We start from the raw sequence: 23,134 nt of genomic DNA, 5'->3' as shown, positions 1-23,134 counted from the left end.
AGCCATGGGCCTGTCCCAATTGGTCTCGGGGCCAACGCATTGTTTTGGTAATACTCTCGATGTGATCTTCAGTACGGACAGGGAGGCTCCGTGGGTAGAGATTTCTAATGTCTCTCCCTTGTCATGGACGGATCATTTCTTGGTCGAGGCTTGAATCAAGGCTTCTACCTTTAACCCCCCTGGGGGTGGCGGACCTATTAGGATGGTCCACCCTCGAAGGCTGATGGAACCCATAAGGTTCCAAGAAGCCCTAGAGGGGTATACGACTGGCACTGACGGCAACTCTGTTGATGCCCTAACTAACATCTGGGATACTAATCTTTCTAGGGCTATACACAGTATCGCTCCCAAGCGTCCTTTCCGGCCTGCTTCCAATAAACAACCCTGGTATACGGAAGATCTCAGGGAAAGGAAGCAGGCTGTGCAACGACTAGAGCGTAACTGGTGAAGACATCAGCGCTTATCTGACAGGACACTCCTTCACTCTCATTTAAAAGCCTATGGAGTGGCAATAGGTGCAGCGAAGAATTCGTTCTATGCTGCACATATTGCGTCCGCAGAGTCGCGTCCGGCAGAGCTGTTCAGGGTTGTGAGGGAGCTAACTCAGCTCCCTCCCTCCCTGAGCCCTATCTTGGAACCATCTAAAGCCTGCTGTGACGATTTTAACAACTTCTTTGCGAATAAAATCTCTCGGATAAGGGCTGATCTCGACGCCAGCATTCATGCAGATCCTGTAGGAGAGGTGTCCGAAGCGTCTGTGGCCCCTGTTATATTGGATCACTTTGAGTTTGTTAGTACCGAGGAAGTGGACAAGATTCTTCAAAGTGTTAGGAAGACGACTTGCTCCCTTGATCCCTGTCCCTCATGGCTGACAGCTCAGGGGGGAGATGCGGTGCTAACTATGTTGCATCACATAATTAATACATCTCTAAGTGAGGGTCAGTTTCCATCTAAATTAAAATTAGCAGTGGTTAAACCCCTGCTAAAGAAGCCCTCCTTAGACCCCCTGCTCCATAATAATTATCGGCCCATCTCGCTGCTGCCTTTTTTGGGGAAGGTGATCGAGAGAGCAGTCGCCTTCCAGCTTCAATCGATCTTGGATGACACCGATTTTCTGGACCCATTTCAAACCGGCTTCCGGGCGGGCTGTGGAGTTGAGACTGCCATGGTTGCCTTAGTTGATGATCTCCGTCTGGGCATGGACAGGGGAAGCGTGTCCCTGTTAGTGCTTTTGGACATCTCAGCGGCTTTCGATACCATCGACCATGGTATCCTTCTGGAACGCCTGGGAGAGTTGGGTATCGGGGGCACTGCTCTGCAGTGGTTCTGTTCCTACCTCTCGGGCAGATTCCAGATGGTGGAGCTGGGGGACTGTCGCTCCGATACGAGGGCCCTCACATCTGGTGTCCCTCAGGGAGCGATTTTGTCCCCTATGCTATTCAACATTTACATGAAACCGCTGGGAGAGATCATCCGGAGACATGGGGCGCGGTGTTATCAGTACGCTGATGACACCCAGATAGTCTTCTCTGTGTCTCTGACTGAGGCAGTAACTAAGGATGGCATCTCTCCTCTAGATGCCTGCTTGCCGTCGGTAATGGGCTGGATGAGGGAGAACAAACTCAGTGTGAATCCAGGGAAAACGGAAGTACTGGTGATAGGTTCCCCGGTTCCAGGTGGTGAGATCTGTCATCTGGTCCTGAACGGGGTCACGCTCCCCTTGAAGGACTCGGTGCGCAGCTTGGGAGTGCTCCTTGATTCGTCGCTCCAGCTGACTTCTCAGGTGGATGCAATGGTCAGGAGTGCTTGTTATCAGCTTCGGCTGATACGCCAGCTGCGTCCCTACCTGGACTGTAGGGACCTTGAAACTGTTGTACATGCTTTGGTAACCTCTCGATTGGATTTCTGCAATGCGCTCTACATGGGGCAACCCTTGTACCAAACCCGGAAGCTGCAAATGGTACAGAACATGGCAGCTAGATTGATCGCTGGTACTTCCAGGTCGGACCATATAACACCTATTTTAAAAGACCTACATTGGCTGCCTATTCGCTTCCGAGCTCAATACAAGGTGTTGGTTTTGACCTATAAAGCCCTAAATGGCTTGGGCCCAGGGTACTTGGAGGACCGCCTCTCCCCATATAATCCACCTCGCACACTTAGAACATCCGGGACTAACTTGTTGGAGGTTCCTAGATCACATCTTGTGAGGAACTCACAGAGGGCTTTTGCCATCGTTGCCCCATTCTCTTGGAATAAGCTCCCCGTAGAGCTCTGCTCCGCCGCCTCATTAGATTCTTTTAAAAAGAATTTAAAAACATACTTATTTCTGTTGGCCTTCCTACTTTAGTTAATTGTTTTTCCTCTGCCCCTCGTTTTCCTTCTTCTGACCCCAGACCATTGTGATTTGATTGTTCTTACCCTTGACATGTGTATTTTTCCTGATTCCTGTTCCCATTTTATGTAGTAATGTTTTAACTTTTATATTGTAATTGTTTTATTTCGTATTGTAATTGCTTTTAACCCTTGTAAGCCACCTTGATCATTTTTTGGAAAGGCGGGGTAAAAATAAAATTTATTATTATTATACTTGAAAGTAGGGTTAGGTTACAAAATGATGACTAGGCCAGAAAGCCCTGCTCACTGAAGTTTCATGGCTGTGTGGGAATTTGAATCCAGGATTCCCTTTCTCTCCCCTTCTCCTGATGTGCAGAAATGAGTCTCTTTCACATTCATTCCCACAAGCACTTTTGGGTAAAGAAAGAGGAGTATATAGGATTCAGTTTAACATTGTTCTAATTAAATATTTGTTATAGTTCTGTACCTTCAAGTTGACCCTAACTTATGGCAACCTTACCATAGGGCTTGGCAAGATTTGTTTCAGAGAAAGTTTGCCATTGCCTTCCTCTTAAGGCTGAGAGAGTGTGACTTGCAAAACAGGAATTTGAACTCTGGTCTCCCAGAGTCCTGGTCTAATAGCTTTGTAGGTAGACATACCACTTTTATTTTTCAGTCTCATCATCCTCACAGTCAATATGGAAATATTAATAATACTAGCCTCCCTGACAGAGGTGTTGTGAGAATTGCTGATATTATCTATCTATCTATCTATCTATCTATCTATCTATCTATGGTATTTATACCCCACTCTTCAGCCCCAAATGCTTTGTAGTTCCCCAAGTCCTTTTCAGAGGCAGCCATCTGGGAAATTGTAAATTCCAACTGTTTGAACTTTTTCCTCTTTCAGGGAACCTGTGTCTTCCCAGGACAAGAGACTGGTGCTCCTGAGGAAGTGTCCAGATATGACCTTAGCTGTTTCTTATTTTATCTGCCGTTACTGCCAGCAATGCCGAAGCGCCAGACACAGACACCGGGCATTTTCAACAACACTCTGCAATTGGTGAGTGCTCTCCTTATGACTCATTCACAATCTCATGGACTCTTACCAGGAACTACAGGGCCTTGGCTGAGACTTAAGTCTACCCAGGACTTGTAGGGTTTCAAGAAAGGAAAAGGAAGGTGGTATATAGTATCTTAGATTTATAGAGTTGAAACATATCCCATCACATCCATAGCCAGTGCAGAGGTTGTAGACTAAAGCATCCTTGGCAGAAGGGCTTCCAATATCTCTTTTAAAAAGAATGAAGATTGGGGCCTACCATCTTTTGGGATAGTTTATTCTGAAATAAGGGTATGTGCATGATATCTGCCATACCTTTTGGTAGTAGTACAAAAAGGCTGCTATAGATTGGGATTTAGGTTCCATCAACTAGTTCCCATTGTGCTGAGTCACTAGACACTGGACATAGATACCGGGACTCCCAACTTTGTCAGCTTTTGCTGCAGGAGATTTTCCCATCCTATTTTCCGGGATGGAAGGCCACATAAAAGCTATTCGCAGTGTCATTTGCTTCTTGGGGCATCCTTCAGTGTATTGTTTTCTGTTTTGCCAGCGTGTCGATATAGATATTGTCACCTTCCAACCAAAGAGCCACTAATTCCAACATTCTTGTTTTCAACACCAGCTTGGTGTCTGGAAAGTTTGTTTTATTATTTATTTATTAAAATATTTATATTCCACCCTGTATTCAAGAATATAAATCAGTTCAAACAGTTTTAAACGATTTGAAATATAAAACAATAAATGATAATGGTAAAGCACTGACTGAAAGCAAATTAGACAATGTAACAAGTTAAAACTGTTTAAAACCATGTACGTGTGCAGATTTTTGTTACACTTATTAATTGTGGCATGTATTTAGTGTACTAGTGTATTTAGTGTACAAACTGACCTTGTTTGCATGCAGTAGTGAGTCAGAATCCTGGCTTGTCATGAATGTGCTGAATGCTAGTGCACACAGCCTTTTTACTCCCTATTTTTTTTCTCCTTACTAGTACAAATAAATAAAGTAAATAAACCAGGAAAGTGTGGTTTACCATTATGTGGTTCGGATTGTGACTCTTGCCTTGTTGCTCCAAAACAAGCCAGTGCTTGTAAACCAAGAACCAAAAAAGGTTTGCTGTATTGCATTGGGAGGGCAAAGCTTTATTTTCTGTAGCTCTAGAGAGCAGGATTAGGCCAAATAGTCTTACAGTATAGAAGATTTGATGGGCATTTGGAGAAACTGCTTATACACTAGAGAAGCCCTTAGCAATGGAACCAGTTACCTGGCATGCTCTTCATTATTGGAGGCCTTCCAGCAGAAGCTAGACAACCATCTGTTTGAAAATGCTGTCTCTGGATTTCTTGCATTAGCCAAGAAATCAAGACTGCTGAGATATCTCTCCAGCTTTATGATTCTAGAACTAACCACAGGTACGTCCTTGTCCTTATAGGCTGCCAGCCAGAAACAGCAGCTATTATGATTTACTGGGGATCAAGCAGGATGCTACCTTGGAGGAAATCAAGGAAGCCTTCTTCAGCAAGTCAAAGAAGGTATGTTACAGCTTTTGTGAGACAGGTTGCCCTTTGGTCAGTATATTATAAGAATATTTACTGGACAAAATGGCAGGCCCTCAAACTGAAAAAGGGAGCAGTGCAAGAGAATCTCTGGGGCTTTTGCTTACAACTATGTTTTAATGGACCACAAAGCTTGGCTATGTGTTAGAGGCACACATTCATAGGCAGTTGCTCATAGGGTCAAATTAAAAAAAAAGCTTTTAAAAAGCATGTCCTACAAAGAATAAACATTTGAGGATTAAACCTGTGCTCAAAGTGTTTTTAGCAAACATTCAAATGCTGACAGAGAAGTTGCCAGATCTCAGGAAGGGTTGGTGCAGTCTCAGAGCTGCTACATGGATACTAACCCGACTAATCTTACATAAGAACAGGCCTGTGAACATAGTCTCAGATGCTGATCTTACAAGGCATTTAGGGTACTTTGGGATCACACAGTCCCTGATTTAACCTGTCATAACCCTGTTGTTGCTGTTGCTCTCCAAAACCAGAACTCAAAGCAGATTGTGTCCAGTTTAAAACCATCACATTACACTAGGTCCAAATAGGCAGCCTGTGGAAGAAAAGTATTTTATTCCAGTCTCCGTGTTTCAGATAGTAATCTGGTCACCAATTTAATTTTTATATAAATCAAGAATATTAGCTGAAAAGATGAACTATGTGAAAGTTTCAGATAACAGGCTATTAAGAGATCTTATATGGCAGGACAGACTTGGCACCTGCAGGATCATAGAACTTATATTAGATAAGTGTGCATGCAGAGACAATTCCCCAGTTTGGGCAGCTCCACAAATTAGGCCCTCTTGTAGAGGAGCCACCCACCTGACTTGTATCCAAAATTTTCTCTACTCCAAATCATGCCCTTTCTCCTCTCACCATTGCAGGTTGCAGTCCAGGTTTTGAGCCATGCAGCAGCAGTGGGGAATAGTAGGAATGATGCAGTTTGGAGCAGAATTGTTGCAAATGGGAAACGAGATTGATGTCTCTCCCCCATGCTCCTGTTCTTTGTGAGACCCATATGGTAAATGGGACCACAGTCATTTTGACCAACTAGCGTAACCTGAGCTATGAAATAACTTTATTTTAAAATAAACCTTCAGTTTGGTCTCTTTGGGACACTTTTGACTCAGTCCAAACAACAAGGTGGGTGACGGCTTGGAAAACTCACAGAGTGGATTTCTACAAGCTATGCAAACTTCCTAACCAGCTTTCCTTATTTGCGTTCTTGCAAATTAGCAGTTGGCAACCTGTGGTTCTTCAGATGTTGGGCTTCAGCTCTCATTGGCCCTAGCTAGCATAGGCAAAGGTGAGAGGGTTGCAGTCCAGTAACCTCTAGAGGGCTGCAGATTAGCCACAACCTGCTCTAGATTAGGCGGATTACAAATCTCATCATCCCCAGCTAACATTGCCATGTTGAGGGAGGATTGATATTGCATTCCCAAAGAACCAGAAGGATTCTGGTTGTGACATTAACAGCTTGAGACACCAGCCTGAAATCCTCTCCTGTAATAGAAACTCTAGTGTAGATAAGGGCTTGATCCAGTAGAAGTTCTCCTGTCCAAGTCTTCACCCCACCCTGGGCTTTTATGCAAGTTCCAGTTTGCTTCTTTCTGTCTTGGTTAAGGCAGCTGAATCTCCCCCTGGAATGTGTCCATGGTCTTAGTCAAACAGAACCTTGCTCAAATAGAAGTGAGCGTGGTTGATAGAATAATGGCAGGAAGCATGAGGAGTGCAGCCAAGCTCTTGGGGTGTTGTAAAAAGTGACCCATCGAAACCTAGCTAAACGCTTTTTGGCATCCTGGAGAATGTGAGTGTGTCCTTGGTTATTTTCTCTTCCCCTTCTGTCCTGAAGAGAGCAGTGTTGGGCTGAAAACAATTCTGGATGGCTTTTCCTAAGGAAAAGTGATGTGTTTGCATGAGTATGCATGAGAGTATTTCCATCCAAGACAGAAGGTCAGACCACTATGTTTTGGAGGGAGAATACAGTGGAGTTTATCAGACAAGGGAAATAGGAAGTATAATCCAATGGCAATCTGAACTCAATCATGGGGTTTCATGTTATTGCGTGATAGACTACCACATGCAATTTCGGGCAATGGGAAGCTATTTTCAGGCAATGGGAAGCCAGTTCGAATACAGTTCGCATTCATGTAAATTCGCTGAACTAGCGAATTCACATAAATGCGTTCTGGCTCCACTTTCTTTTCATTTGAAATTAAGAGAAATTCCTCAGGTGTGATAAAGTCCTATGTAGCAAGGCTCAGAATTGAGGCCATTAAGGTATTGCTCCTTCCCTCTCTGTACCACAAATACTTCCACAAGGGAGCTGGTTTTTCAGCCATGATGTGAGCGCCTATGGTCACATACTGTGCAACTCAAAGCTCAGTTACTGATATAGAATTCTAAACATTTTGGCCTTCATTTAAAAAGAAAATTGTCTTGTGACTGCAAAATAAACAAACAAATAAATATTGGTTTGCTGATGTTTGGTTTAGTTTCTGGAGAAGTGAAAATATGATTGAAAAATAGTGTCTGTGCCCATCATAATTCTCTGTAATTCCCCACTTGGGGCCAAATTTCCCTCCACTGCCTTCAAAATAAAAATGCTTGGAAATTTGTAAAAAATAAAATAATATAATATAAAATCTTTTATTTGTAAATTGATTAGCAATTAACAATTTGCACAAAGAATGTTAAAATTGTAGAGTCCTGAATATGGTCTTGCTCTGTGTCTAATTCTTTCGGGAGGAGGGTACGTAGTAGCCAACTATACAGTGCCATACTTTTCCCACACTTTTCCCCAACATGGGCAATCTTGATCTACATCTGCTATCAGCACCAGGCAACATGGCCAAAGATTTGAAATGATGGGAAGTGTAGGCCAAAATTTTGAGAGGCCACCAGCCTGGAGAGGGCTGAAGAAGCAGCCAATCTGTTTTGGCTTTTTGTTTAGCCGCTGCAAAAACTGTGTTGCATCCAACAACAGTGCAATGCCAACTGATGTTCCCTCCATCTGCACGCAGATGTTTCTGTCCTTCCACATCTGGAAGGAGCAGAGCAGCTTCCCTGACCTGAGTCCACCCTTCTCTCCTTACCCTCAGCAAAGTGGCTTCAAGGCCACAGTATTTGAAGGATTGTTTCCAAGTAGCCCATCCAGGCATGGCTTGACATTCCCATCAAGAGGATGTTCATAGCTTCTGGAAGAAGTAAGCCTTCATTAGCCACCAGAGGGTGGGAGCCTGTGTTGGACAGCTTAGAAAAGCTAGTTTTTAACTGACAAAATCCTTGGAGTTGAGCTGTAATTTAAAAAGTTAACTTTTCCAAGCTCTTGTACAATGTAGAAACCCAGCTGGGATGGAGAGGGAGAGCGAGCACATTGTGATGTCTCAGAAATGAAGACAGTATATTTACTGAGCTGGGCATTCACATCGTGGCTGAACCTTTCTTGGCCAATGGCAATTTGGTCGTATTCCTCAAGAGAACCAAATTGATTTAGGGAGTGCCTTATTTTTCCTAATAGTGGAATCTATCCTGCCTGTGAGTGTGTAGAAATGTGGTGTGAATCCTCATATGAAGGAGGGCAGGTTTGTTGTCTATCTCCAAGGAAGCATGGATATTCATTCTACACAGCAGATGACCTGCCCTCAAGAGGGACAGATCTGGGCTGTGCATCTTGCAGAGACACACCAAAAAGTCTCCTCAACCCATGAGTGTTGTGGCGTGCACAGGGAATTTAAATTTAATTTGTTTCTGATTTTAGACCCACAATGTGTGTGTACAACATCTGTTTTTAGAAGTCCCGAACCTTGTTTGTGCAGGCTGACAATGCAAAAGACTTGAATTTTCAAACGCTTGCTCCCTTTCCAAGAAACCCTTCTAGGAAACCCCTGCCCTCATTCCAGCACATCCCACAGCCCTCAAACATGGCCACAGCTTATGAGGAAAGGGTTGCCTGCCTCTGTCCGGCTCCCTCCTTCACCCATCTCCAGCCTCAATTGTGTTGGAGGGCTGCCCGGGAAAAATCAGCATTTGAAAACTTTATCTTTTGGGTTGGCTGGCTGGCTGGGAAGCCACTCTTCTCTGAGTTGCTCCAACACTGGTGCGAAATAAACTGGGCTGAAATGAAAACAATGATGTTTCCCGGCAGCATCAATCATTAGCCAGGGCTCTTTCTCCCCCTTCTCCCTTTTTTACCTCACCATTTTCTGGCTTACCTCATCCCCAGTAGATTTTTAACATGAAGTTATACATTGGGGCACATGCTTCTGCCTCGGCCAGCTCTTTTCCCTCCCATTTCCACTCCTCCCATATATACTCAACTAAACCGAGAGCAGGTTTTGGGGCCAAAATTAGGGATTTGGATATGACCCGTGGATAAGTCAAGGGTAAAACTTGGTGGCATGTAACAAAGGACGTAAAGGATGAAGCAAAGAAAAACAATGCCAATAAACTTACACAGTTCCAGTAAGCAGTACAGTCTGCCCTTGCCATATGTCGGGGATCTGTTCTGGACCCTCCCGCGTAAGGCAAATTTCTCATATATTCTGGAGTCCTATTGAGTTGAATGGTGGCGTTCTCCAGCTCTTGCACCATTTTGTCCCGTGCTGTCCATGTAAGCTTAAAACCATGTACGGCGAGGGCGCGTATACCAAGAGTGCAGTTTTTGTGCTTACCCTAAAGGCTGGATGTATAAGAGAGTAAAAGGGATTGGTGCTTCTCTTAGGTGCTCTGAGGAGGGATTAAGCTCTCACCTTTCACCAGCGGATGGTTCCTTTTTAAAATAAAAGTTAAAGTACAGTACTTACATTGACCCGTGGATAAGTCAACCCAGGTTTTTGGGGTCGATTTTTGACTAAAATTTCTAGACGCATACATGAGTATATACAGTAATTCTCTGTTCCACACTCATGCAGTGACCCATCCCTAAAGTGTTTTCTGGAAGGGTATATTACTCCAGCAGGGGAGAGGGTACTGGAGAATGATCAAGACAGTCTAAATATTGTACAATTGGGAAAGTTCCAGGCCCTGTTGCAAAAGCTCCAGAGCTGGCTCCATACAAGGGACAAATTTGGAAGGCTTGGAAAAACAGTCTGCTAATATCTCTCCTTCTATCCTTAAAAATCTTTGTAATACAAATGTCTTCATATCCTCACACCAAATTCCTAACTTGTTTCTGAAGCAAATTTTGAAATGAGGTATGCTGTAGTACAGTTAGTTAGGGGTTCAAGCCTTCAGAGGTTTGGATCAGGATAGTGGCTTCTTACTGCTTACTGTACTACAACTGTTATTTAGGATGAAGCCTCTCTGCCTGAGCTAGAATCATAGAGAATCATAGAATCAGAGTTGGAAGAGACCGCAAGGGCCATCCAGTCCAACCCCCTGCCATGCAGGAAATCCAAATCAAAGCATCCCCAGCAGATGGCCGTCTAGCCTCTGCTTAAAGACCTCCAAGGAAGGAGACTCCATTACACTCCGAGGGAGTTTGTTCCACAGTCGAACAGCCCTTACTGTCAGGAAGTTCCTCCTAATGTTGAGGTGGAATCTCTTTTCCTGGAGCTTGCATCCATTGTTCCGGGTCCTGTTCTCTGGAGCAGCAGAAAACAAGCTTGCTCCCTCCTCAATATGACATCCTTTCAAATATTCTTATCAGCAACGGTTTGGCCATCTTTATTTTAAAATAAGTATTCCAGTTACTTTTGAGAAATGGTAAATTGTTATTTTTTTAAAACTGCAGCTTAATGGTAGCTATGCAAGGCTTGTAACCGTAGCTAGTTACTGTTTTAAAGTAACTTTCCAAGTCATAGACCACAGATTAGAGGTTGGTTAATACCTCTCTGAAAAAGAAGCTCCTCTTTACAAAATCTTTCTTATGCCTACTCAACCTCACTTTTCTCTTTGTCCTCTGTCTGTGTTGTGTGTGTTGTTCCCCGTCAAGTTGTTTCTGACTTATGGTGACCTTAAGGCCAACCTGTCATGGGTTTTTTTGGAAATATTTGTTCAGAGGAGGTTTGCTCTTCCCTACCCCTGAGGCTGAAAGAGTGACTTGCTCTGGATCTCCCGGGATTCATGGCTCAGACGAAATCAAACCCTGGTCTCCAGGGTCTTAGTCTAACACTCAAAATGACTATGCCACGCTGGCTCTAGCGCTCTGTCTACTTGAAGCATTTTATTTTTATCAGCATTGGTATTCAGAGGGTGCTGAGTGAGGGCTGGAGTAGAAGGCATAGGTCTGTAAATGTGGCCTCCAGCATTGTCCATTGGGTTTGCACCATGCCATTCTTGCTCCAGCTCTTCACATGCTGAGAAGATACATCTAATGGGAAACAATAACCTTTCTCTGAAGGAATTAAAACCAGTTACATAACTTCTCTTCCCCCCCCCCCCCCCAATCCTAGCATTGGCCAAATTGTCAGTGTTTGCTCTGCACCATTTCCTGAAATGCACAGCTTGCAAGGTAAATAGAGATTACGTTTGTACCCATCACCGACAAGGAACTTCCTATGTGCCAGGTAGATATAAAACAAAAGTGAGCAATCCATTGGGGTTTGGTTGGGAGGGGGCACATTGCCTACAACAGCCCATAACTGAACCTTGGCCTGGGCCCCTTTGTACAGGAGAACATGAACATCGTCTTTGTGTCCCAAAGTATTTCCTAATGCACAGGGGAAAATGCCATCTGGATTGTGGCTTGTTTATACAGTAAGGGGGGGGGTTGTTGTTATCAAATCAGGATTTATTAAAGCCTGCACTCCTGCCTCTGGGTCTTTTGAAAGTTTTTCCTTATCAGTATAGCAGGAATACTTTCCAGCTGTCCAGGAATTCCACACCACTGCCATAGGTATTCCATTTTCTAGCAAGGCTTACCAATTATATATTTGTTTATTAAAATTATTCGCTTCTCTTCTGACACTAGGAAGCTATTTAAAAACAAGTGTTTAAAAATATCCATCAATGTGCAATTAGCAAACATTTGAGAAGATTTTCCTCATAGCAATAACTAGGGGGGAAAAACCTCACTGCCAAACCAGAAGAGCATCAGACCTTTATGCAGAATGTTCCATCTTGGACAGAAATGTTTTTAGCCTCCTCCTTGAGTTCACTGAGATAAAAGGAGAGTGAACCTCGCGAGATTTCAAATCACAGCCTGGCTTTTGGTGAAATGATATCCTACTTTTTATTTTTCACTCTCTCTCTCTCTCTCTCTCTCTTTCTTTTCTTTTCTTTTCTTTTTTCTTTTTAGGGATTACTAGCGTGACCTTCATATCTTGGGTTGAGTAACATAACTGTCAGGATCTCTCACATTTAAGGCAAGGACCTGTCAGGCGCCACTCTGACCTAGCACTGTGGGGGGAGCATAATCTTGTTTTTAGCCTGAGACCTTGCAGAAAGCTGCAGTGCACCTGACAGACTTCACCGAAAGCCCTTGTGCACCTGACAAAGCTGTCAAAATCTGACTCTCCTGGTCCTTCAGACGCCTTCCTTGAGGTCCCTAAGGAACTCCTACATCACACTGTGCATCCAGACTCCTCTCTTATATACACACACACTTCACAATTGAAACTGAAGCTGGATCCAATGGGAGATAAGGAATCAGAGGGGGAGTGCTGGCCTAGCAGCACAATTACTGCAGAACCAAAGGGCTACTCAGAAGGCAGGTTTGAGACATTCTGGTTCAAAAGTGATGGTGTTGTCCTTGACAGGCTTCTTGTTGCCTGGTTTCAGGAGTAGCTCATTACTTTATCATTGCTTTCTTTGAGTTAATAAGAGCAGTGTTGGACACTTTCTCTTCCTTCTCCAGTCTCTTGAACACAGTCCAGGAAGGCAGCCACCCATAGTTTCCCAAATAGTTAAAGTGTACCATTAATAGAGCAAAGGGATGCTTTAGGCGCTCCAGGAAACATGGTTGGTGGCCTCCCACACTTTCTGGACTATGTCATTATTGAGGAAGAAACAGACAGGGTCTCATGCAGTCCTGAGAGAAGTGGAACACTTCTTTTCAAGATTAAAAAATACTGCTGAACCATCAACCTTGTTTACGTTATATGACTGAAAGCTAGGAGCAATGATAATGTGATGATAACATTGTTCAGGGCACATGCAAAAATCCTTCTGGTACTACTAAAATGTAATGTTGCTAACCCTTATTGCTCACAACAACAGCATTAATATTTAACATGTTACATCCAGACCCTGCTGAGAAGAAGAGCTCTGGTGGAGAGTTGGAGATGGTTGATGCATCCTCTAGTCCAGTTCATGATCAGGAACTAGAAGGTCTTCCTGGGTTAGCATGAACACTCTGTCTTTGCTCCTAATATGTTTCTCTTTTGGACTGCTGTACTTCTAGTTCTCATCTATCTTCAGTTCCAACTTCTTCACCTGATCCTAACTGTTGCGCCGGTGCAGTCTGCCACAGCTTCAACACTGAAGCATCCTTGCTTTGGTCTCAGGTCTGCTTGGACCTCAGTACTAAGAATTGACCAGATAGAACTTTGCTCTCCACAGCTGGAACTAAGAATATCATGACACTGTGTTCATTTTCAAACAGATTAGAGATGTGTAGGACACTGCTTGCCTTTAAACTTTGCTTGTTGACCACTGCCTTTCCACCTCAAGAACCATGTTACCTTGGCATGGAGAGAGACATAAATGTAAAGCCAGCATATAAGAGACCATAGTACAACACATTTCCATGCTGGATATGGGAATGGGGCTGCAAGCTATATTTTCCATAGTAGAAGAAATATCTGTCCTAGTCCTTTTTACAGTATGGCAACATGCTGTTGCTAGAGTACCAGTGGAGCTATAGTTATTACTTCTTCCCAGCCTCAGTATGATTTCTTCTGGTCCCGGATGTCTTTGTTTTTAAAGTTGGTCCAGAGGAAGGGGATGTGGCATTGGTGTGGGCTTTCCATGCCTGCAAACTTTTTTGTGAACTCTCCAGCTGAATACTTGCAATGCAGATGGCTTGACCTCTTCTGAGAGCTGAGCTTGTATGTGAACATTTTCAGATCAGCTTTCAGGATACTTCTGTAGCCTCAGCTAGAACCAAGACTGGTGAAGACTTTGTGGATTCAGGGGAATTGATAAAAGCAGCATCAGTCCCTGAATTTGGGCAGTTAAGTGTCATTCCTTTTGCTTATCCAGGGGTAGCCATAAAATACAATAACATTCAAAATCCAGAAAACAGTGATACCTTTATTGGGCCACTTTGGTTGGCTCCATAATTATTATTATTATTAACCTTTATTTATTTATTTATTGCTATTTTGTGGATTCTGGACATTCCTTTTGCCTGTTGCATTTCAGTTTACCTATCCTAGGCACTGGCCTCCTGGACCTTGGAGATGGGAGAGGAATGATTTTGGAACTAACTTTGATCCTGACAGTAATGTTACAAGGGTACCTGGTCCCAGGGGTATCTTCTAGCGTACATTATCTGTTTTATGCCAGAGCAGCTCATGTCTGGCACTCAGTCTGCTGTTTTGGTTGCCCAACTGTTCTCTCTAGTTGTGCAGACTGGTCCTTGAGGGATTAGCCAGGGCAGCTTGCATTGTAGACTGTTTGACTGGGGACAGGAGCCAAGAGGCCTTCATGCTGGGAGATGGGAGACTTTTTGGAAACCTGGAGCCTTGTCCTAGGCTCCTCCAGGGGCTCTTGGCTGGCTCTTGCTTGGCACATTCCTGACTCCCAGCTCTCCCTTCATCCCTCCCTCCCTCCTTCCTTTCCTAGTTGCCCTTGCATTTTGTAAGGAGTAGAGACGAAGGTCCTCCATGCATGTTTGACCCACTGGTTTAAAACTGTCACCTCCCCCTCTGGCCTACTTGTTTTCTTGCGTCAAATCACATAATTAACTATTAGGGAGGATTTATTGGCTTGTCAGGCATAGGAGTGTTGAATGAAGCAGTTATACCTTTTTTTGGGGGGGAGGAACAAGGAAATAGCAAGTCAGAATCCCTTAACCCATTCAGCATTCTAGCCACCTTTTAACTTGCCCAGAAGAGCTGAAACTAGAAAGTTGTTTGGTGAGGTGGGTTTTTATTTTCTTTTTCCCACTGTGGGAGAAATGTCCAAGCAGTTTCAAATTCACACAGACTCCTTATTGCCTCTGAACATCTTTTTGTCAGTTGTTCCGCTGAGCAATGCCAGCTTTGCTTGGGGAGGAGATTTATAGAGAAATTGATTTCTGAGTGTCAACAGTCATGCATTGCAGGGCCAGCTTCAGGGTGGCTAGGCTGTTGGAGCCAGGATGCCTAGCTGATGGGGGCATGGAGCTGAGCTCAGTCACTTTATCAAGTGTATTCCTGCTACAGTGAGCTAGGTAGAAAATAAACACAAGGGTATGGAACTGTTTAGTTTCCCCCAAATGTTCTGCAGCTGTTTGGGGTACAAACTACCAAAATGATTTGCCACCAGTTAGATTTAAAGCATGCTTCTCTTTTGGCTTCCAAACTGATGTCATTGATCTAGATAAAAATGGGATGAACTTTATTTTATGATACTGGCCACTTTATTGTTGAACTTTTTCATGCTAACGCTTAAATGCAGAGCTGCACAGGGGTGTTAATATCAAGATTATTTTGGAGGTCTCATCTTCATATGATTGCTTTGATGACATTTAACAACACTAAATAGAATTCTGCCTGTTTAATAGCTGACATACTCTGGGACAACATATTGATTGAATTGTTACGCCAAGATCTCCTGCCACCACATCAGATCCTTTCAGTCTGTGGGTAAAATATCCATAGTTAAATGGACATCCTGTGGTCATAGTTGGAGAGCTGTGTTGTCTGTCTGTCTGTGTCTTATAGACTAGTGTGTTGCCATTCCTAACTCCTCTTCTCCCCACAGCTCCACCCTGACAAAGACCCTGCCAATCCTGACCTGCACAGCCAGTTTGTGAAGCTGAATGAGGCCTACCGGGTGCTGAGTAAGGAGAGCAGTCGGAGGCACTATGATAACGTGAGAGCAGCCCAAGCAAGCTGGACTCCTCCAGGCAGCCACAGCAGTAGCTCCAAGAGAAATCCTTTTGATTTTGCTGACTTTGGAGCAAGGTACAGTTGCAGGTTCTCCTGAAGAACAAATATTCTATCTCAAAACACCTTCACACCTTAGTTATTTCACTCTGCCCCATACATGCGAAAGGAATGAGACTTCTCACACCTGTGTGGTTCTCAGGGGCAGCCCAGACATTAGGTAGAGTAAGGTAGCTCTCGGGGGTGACAAATATTGGGATCAGGAGTCTCAGCCCCCAGCCATTCTTCTGAGTCCTTTGGCCATTCTACTTTCTTGAATAACAGCTGTATGTGGCCCACAGCCTCACCTGCACTCCCTACATGTAGACTGCTGCCATCAGTTGTGGTGAAGGACCCTGTCCCATTACTTGGCCAGTCATACATGTTATTGAGGCAGGCGGATTAGATTCTTTGGCAGGTTCCATAAGCAGCAGACCCAGTTGAGATGGGAAACAGGAGTGCCCTCCATACCAGCTTTGCAGTGACCCTGCCCTTTTTTTCTCTCAGAAGCAGACCAAAGCCCAATGAGAATGTGAGGTATTGGCAGCAATTCCATGAGCCTCCTGCAGAATCCTCAGGACCTGAGGCCAAGAAGAGGTATCTCAGAAACCAGCGGCTGTTTGGCTACTGTTTGCTCATCATGCTGGGCAGCCTGGCTGTTCATTACATAGGATTCAGGTATGGGGCTTTTCTTTGCACTCCCAACTGGCCAAAAAAAGGCTGCCAGGATATAGATCGATAGGTTAACCTGGGCAGTATATTATGCTGGCTTAATATATTTGCTTTTTGGGCAACATGAATTTTTGTTAATCCAAAAGAGAGACAAAGTACAACCTGAAAGGCAGTTGTGTGATGAGGTTTGGGAAGTACACAAAAAGGGTTCACAGAAAGATCTTTGCTGCTGACTGGAAGCAGAGATGGGGTTCAGCAGATGCTACAAATTCTGGATGCCACCACACTCAAGACCTCAAGGGATTTATTTTGTTTTTACCATATCTCTAAGACTCACCAGTTAGCACCTGGGACAAAACTTATCACTTGTCATTAATGATATCTGAACTGAATAATTGGTTTGGGGTCTCTTGGAGTCACAGCCTTTCCCAAAACAACAACAACAAAAATCCACTCCAGATTACTTCAAATGTTATTCAGTTTAGTAGTATAAATTAGAGTAGGCTAAGGAGTGATTTTGTTTTTGCTTGCTTATCTACTGTGAATCACCCTAAGATCAACTAGAAGATACAGATCTGTCTTTTGCTCACTGCTGCTCCAACTTCTTGATCAATTCTAGTTAACCACTAGTCAGCAAGGGGATCTGACCATTTGCAAATCTTTTTAAATATCCATTAAAGAATAAGAGCAGGTGATGGATGGGTATAAGCATTATTTCTTACTCATTGAGTTTACTATGGTGGGGAAAAGGTAGGAATCTCAGGTAGATCTTTTGATGGTTTGCAGTAGATGATAGGTTTCCTTGCCCCAATGCTTTGACAGCAGTGACAAATCTCTTCCCCTTGTCTTCTGAATTAGGCTGCTGTAACCAAGAAAGCTTGGGGGAATGACAGGAGTGGGTTTGTGCATGATTGTGGGCTGGTACTGAAAACAAATTATTGGACTGTACAAATACTCAGAGGCACCCTTATCCTCCAATTCTGCATCTATCCTGAGCGGTTGTTTTGACACTTGTTGCAGGTTCTACTGAAAAACAATGCAGATTGTCTTCCCTCCTATGTCTTAGGCAGAGCATGAAAAGGGCCCCCAACCAACATGATCAATGTTGGCTGGAGAATTCTGGGAGTTAAAGTACAGTATAGTAATATAATAATAATTATATTATTATAATATAGATTGTTGCTGCTTGTTCCCCTCACCTCCATTTTACCAACATGAGCACTAGGAGCATTACAATAAAAATTGAAACGACAGCCTCAGGTGTCATTTCTGAAGAGGTTCAGAAATTCTCAAGTTACTCCTGCATCTTGACCCTGGGAGCCATCATTCTGGATGTAACAGAGAGGTGTTCCTGCTCATTAGGCAGCATTGCTGTCAAGTGCCTACTCTCACCACCCCCTTCATTTTCTTTTCTCTTAACTGCAATTGCTTAAGCCCTCCTGCCTTTACCCTTTGAGGTCACACATTCCAAACCCTTTCTTGTCTTTGATGTCCTCCTCTAAATCCTCCCCATTTGGTTTTGTATCCTCTTTACTGCAAACTAGCCAGACTATACTGCTGTCGAATCCCAAGGGGGATTTGCATCCCTTTCCGCTTCCCTCAAACTGTATTTGGATCAAAGCTGTGTGGGAATCACTTCCAAATACACTCTCCTATCTTAGAGCTGCTTTTCTGAAGGCTGGTATAAAAACACAGGCGTGGTCTTAGAGCAGGTTGGATTGTTTGTCCCTCTTGCTCAGTGTTGTTTGTTCTGATCAGCAGCAGTTCTGTATAGAGAGTCCATGTCTTTTAGCTCAGAGATGAGCAAACTGCAAGTCACCGGCTGCATGCACCCCCTCCTCATATTTGGGCCCCACCAGCCTCCCCTGCCACATCTATCTAGTGTTGTCAGATCCTCAGAGGATAATCATTTGGAGAATATTCTGAAGATACTCTTTTTTTCACCTAGTCTTACTCTCCCAAAAATTTTCACTTAACATCAGTACTTCCACCAGATTCATTGCCCAACTTCAGCAGTGGTGGCAATAAAGAAAATGTAATACAAGGTTTGAAGGGAGTGTGCCTCTTGCTTTTAAGCCAAATGGAGCTCCCAGAAGCAGGATTCAGCTTTTTATAAAAGCCATACACTTGCCCTGCACTCTCTGGGAGGTATTTGTGCAGCTGAAGCTGGGGGGAGTGGAAGGCTGGGTGCAGTGTAAATCATCCTCAGTTATAAGACAGCTTCCTTGGCTTGCTGCAGGCCACTTGCCATCACTCTGGAGACACTTGTATGGCTGATGGACCTGGCTGGTGCTGGGCTTGAGGTCTGGGGTGGTTTTCTCTTTTTCATCCTGGCCTAGTTTTTTTTCCCTGTGGGCAACTCAGCCTGCCAACACTGGCTGCCAGCCAGCCAACCAGTTCTAATTCTAATCTGTTGCCTAATTAGATGGCCATGACCAGGGAGAGATTAATCATGAGCAGGCTTTTATCAAGTATAATGCAATTAAACATGCCCATTTAAGTCTGAAATTTCATTGTTGTTAACTGCCATCAAGTCGACTTCAACTTATGGTGATCCTACGAATAAGAGACCTCCAAGTCACCCTGTTATTAGTAGTCCTGCTCAGGCCTTGCAGACTTGGGGCCGTGGCTTCCTTGACTGAGTCTATCCATTTTGAGAACTGTCTTCCTCTTTTTTTCCTACTGCCTTGAGTCATGTCTTCTCATGATATAGCCAAAGCATGACAGCCTCAGATTAGTCATCTTGGTTTCTAGGGAGAATTCAGTCATGTGTGTCTGTGTCTGTGTGTTTAGCAGTCCATGTTATTGGTACAACTCCAGCACCACATTTCAAATGAGTTGATTCTCTTTCTATCAGTCTTGATATAGGTCTGCTGTTCTTTAGCAAACTCAACTAGTCTTGGTCACTGCTCCCTTTGCTGCACCTGGTCACCCTGGGAGCAGGAACCTAGCGGCTGGCTGAGCAGTGACCGAGAAGCCTCTCCTCCATGCAGGCCTTGTGGCAAAGGTCTGAGTGGGTAAGAGACTTCTATCACACACCTGCACTTCCCCTAGTGGCTAAGGATGGTTTTTGTTGTGTGTCTTAAGATCATTTCCAACTTATGGAGACCCTATCAGAGAGGTTTTTTTGGTAAGATTTGTTTAGAGTTTGCCTTTACCTTCCTCTGAGGCTGAGAGAGTATGACTGGCCCATGGTCACCGAGTGGGTTTCAATGGCTGGGCAGAGATTGGATTCCTCTTCTCCTGAGTCCTACTCCAACACTCAAACCATTACACCCTGCTGGTTAATGATGCAAACTTGAAAATTGCTGGGAGCTCCATTGGATGTATATGTGTGAGGATTTTCTTCCCTTTTGAAAGAGAGAGAGAGAGAGAGAGAGAGACATTTTGTCTGGCCCATTGGTGGCACAGTTCCTGCACCAAAGAATCACTGCCATTGCTGCTGCCCTCAGAGGGTCAAATTTGCCCCTGCCAAGCTCTGGCAACTGACCATCTCTGACCTAGAAGGAGGGGTATCAAGTCCTTGTTTTATACTTGAAGGGATGTCATATTGAGGAGGGAGCAAGCTTGTTTTCTGCTGCTCCCGAGAAAAGGACCTGGAGCAATGGATGCAAGGAAAAGAGATTCAGCCTCAACATTAGGAGGAACTTCCTGACAGTAAGGGCTGTTTGACAGTGGAACAAACTCCCTCGGAGTGTAGTGTACTCTCCTTTCTTGGAGGTGTTTAAGCAGAGGCTGGATGGCCATCTGTCGGGGATGCTTTGATTTGGATTTCCTGCATGGCAGGGGGTTGGACTGGATGGCTCTTGCAGCCTCTTCCAACTCTATGATTCTATGATCCTATTGTGTAACACACAAGGAAACTTTCTGCAAAGTAGCTGTCATAGCTGGGAGAGGTAGTTCGCTGTGTTTGAAGTTTCCCCAGTATGAACACTGCCTCGGATGAAGGAGTCTTGTCTTTTCCATTGGCTGCTTCCAGGGTGGATGAGGGAGCTTCATGCTCAGGATTGTGTCCAGGCACCTTATACTGTCAGAACCGGAGGTTGCTGAGACGCAACAATCCCCTCACTCTATACAGGCCACACAGGGATTGCTTTTGACAACATTTGTCCCTTAAGAGATTGCAAACTTCCAAATCCTTTGAAACGCTCTCCCCACAGACGGCGGCAGGGGAATATACTCATTAAGCAGTCAAGCCACCCACCCTCTTTTTATTTTGCTGGATAAGAAAGAATAACAAATAACACAATTAACAAGGCTTGTGGAATGAGCATTGCAGCCTGCCTGCCTGCTCAAGGGGCTCAATCCCCTTCTCTTCTTCACCGTCAGTTCTTCAAAGGCCACTGGAAAAACACACTGAGGCTAAAAGAGGCAACACATTTAATATATATATATATTTGTTATAGAAATTGGAAAGAGAGAAAAGTGAACATGAGGGGTATGTGTCCCGATTTAGCTGCCCTTCTCCTGTGTGCTACCGATCTGATGACCCCCATGCCATCTTTAAGGGCAATGGAAGAGGTAGCAGACAAGGGACATCAATAGTTATCATCCCTCTTTATTGCACATCTTTGGTACGCTGGGAAAAGGAAAGGCACATTTGGACACATAGGAGAGGGGGGTTACAACTACCACCAACTGTTTTTGTGTGTCAGTAGGGGAAAGATAGCAGCTATACTGAGACAGGATTGCAACCAAAGAAGTTTGAAGGTGTGGCCAGTGACATTGTCCCTGTTAATAAAAACATTTCAGCGCTTCATCCTTGCAAGCCTTGACTCTGCTACAACATAGATAGGAATGTAGACTGCCTTAAATTAGATCATACAGGTTTTCCACCTAGCACCACTTCCCAGCCTGGTGCTCTAGATGTTTTGAAATTCAGTGCAAACAGACGTGGTTCCTTGAATATAGGTTTTGGGTAAAAGTTCTCCCTGGGACTCAAAAGCCTGAAGACCTCACTGAGGTCTTTCTTTTCACGCTGTTTCCCTGAATCTTTTAACTTTTCACTGGAGATGTCAGGGAATTTCTCCATGCAAACCAAGCGCTTCACCCACTGGTGGGCCCTCAACATAAAGCAACTTGCTCTCAATTTTAACTTTTGTTTTGCATTCAGTGGCACTGAGGAAATTGGGGGCATGTTAAAAAAGAAGGGCCAGGGTGGATGGATAGTATTTCTATCCCTGTGTGGATAGGGAAACTAAAGACACAGCAGGACTTAGTTTTCTGGGGAAGCAGATGGATTTATTTTCTTTTTGCTATTATTTTCTCCCTTGGATTGTGTCTTCCTCAGCAATGATGGGAGGCAGGAAGAAACAGATAGAAGAGGATGAGCTAAAGCTTTTGAACTGTGGGTTCCTTTTTGTACCTGGTTTCTTGTAAATGCATTTCCAGTCCTGTGCTTTTAAGTCTGTATTGCTTACCATTTGTGTCCCTGTCCCCTCTCAAAAGCTCTTTTATTTTTCTTGCAGAAAGCTGGAGGAAGTGCACAACAGCTTCATGGATGAAAAAGATCGAACAATAACCCAGATATACAATGAGAACAAGGAGCGAGCCAGGTATGAATTTGAAGAATCCAAAAATTCTTCTGTGGGTGCATCTACATTGTAGAAATAATGCAGTTTGACTCCACTTTAAAGGCTATAGTTCCATCCTACAGAATCCTGGAATTTGTAGTTTTGTGAAGTACTAGCACTTTGGCAGATATGGCTATCAAACTGCATTATTTTTACAGTGTAGATACACCCCTAGTCTCCTGCCCCATAGAGACAGGGGCCATCCGGAGATAGTGTTTGCTACATCCATGTTGCAGTGTGAACACAATTCACTCACTTTACATAGTTTAATTTTTCTTTATTTCTTCAATTTATATACCACCTTTCTCCTGCTCTCAGAGTTAGTAAAGCATTGTACTGTACATCTATATTATAAAACATTGTGCTGAGGTTGGTATTGTCCTTTGGAGATTCTTGGGGCTCATTCAGATTTTTTTAGTGCAACTATGTGAAGTCACACATTCCTGATTTGTTTTTCACATTATTTTTTATTAGAACCACATCTATGCAAGTTCCATTGCTCACACTTATCAGCACTTGAATAAGATGGATTCAATGATATGGATGTATTCAAAACACATTCAAAGGTTTCAGAGTTTTATCCTGCTTTATCCCAGGTCTGTTCACGTTGATTATTCACACAGCCCCCAACGTACTCAATGACTTGGAGGACAAAATTGGGGGCATACTTATCAAATTTGCAGATGACACCAAATTAGGAGGAATAGCTAATACTCCAGAGGACAGGATCAGAATTCAAAATGACATGAATAGATTAGAAAGCTGGGCCAAAGCTAACAAAATGAAATTCAACATGGAGAAATGTAAGGTACTGCACTTAGGGCGGAAAAATAAAATGCATAGATATAGGATGGGGGACACCTGGCTGAATGAAACTACATGTGAAAGGGATCTAGGAGTCCAAGTAGACCACAATT

General features: G+C 43.8%; 1 protein-coding gene across 4 annotated transcripts in view; it reads left to right on the top strand.

Moving 5' to 3' along the window:
* Nucleotides 1–23,134, top strand: part of DNAJC4 (DnaJ heat shock protein family (Hsp40) member C4) — a 33,328-nt gene that overhangs the window by 8,936 nt on the left and 1,258 nt on the right. For 3 of the 4 annotated variants that reach the window (XM_042439499.1, XM_042439500.1, XM_042439501.1), the window contains 5 exons: nt 3,248–3,400; nt 4,837–4,936; nt 15,809–16,011; nt 16,480–16,650; nt 22,113–22,199. In XM_042439499.1, coding sequence (XP_042295433.1) covers nt 3,303–3,400; nt 4,837–4,936; nt 15,809–16,011; nt 16,480–16,650; nt 22,113–22,199 — 659 coding nt within the window. In that variant the 5' untranslated portion in view covers nt 3,248–3,302. Of the gene's footprint in view, nt 1–3,247; nt 3,401–4,836; nt 4,937–5,841; nt 5,979–15,808; nt 16,012–16,479; nt 16,651–22,112; nt 22,200–23,134 lie in introns of those variants that run through there. The other variant, XM_042439502.1, reaches the window with a different exon arrangement.

This window comes from Sceloporus undulatus, chromosome 9 (assembly GCF_019175285.1).
Source record: "Sceloporus undulatus isolate JIND9_A2432 ecotype Alabama chromosome 9, SceUnd_v1.1, whole genome shotgun sequence".
Taxonomy (NCBI): Eukaryota; Metazoa; Chordata; class Lepidosauria; order Squamata; family Phrynosomatidae; genus Sceloporus; species Sceloporus undulatus.
This window is presented reverse-complemented; position numbering and strand designations above follow the sequence as displayed.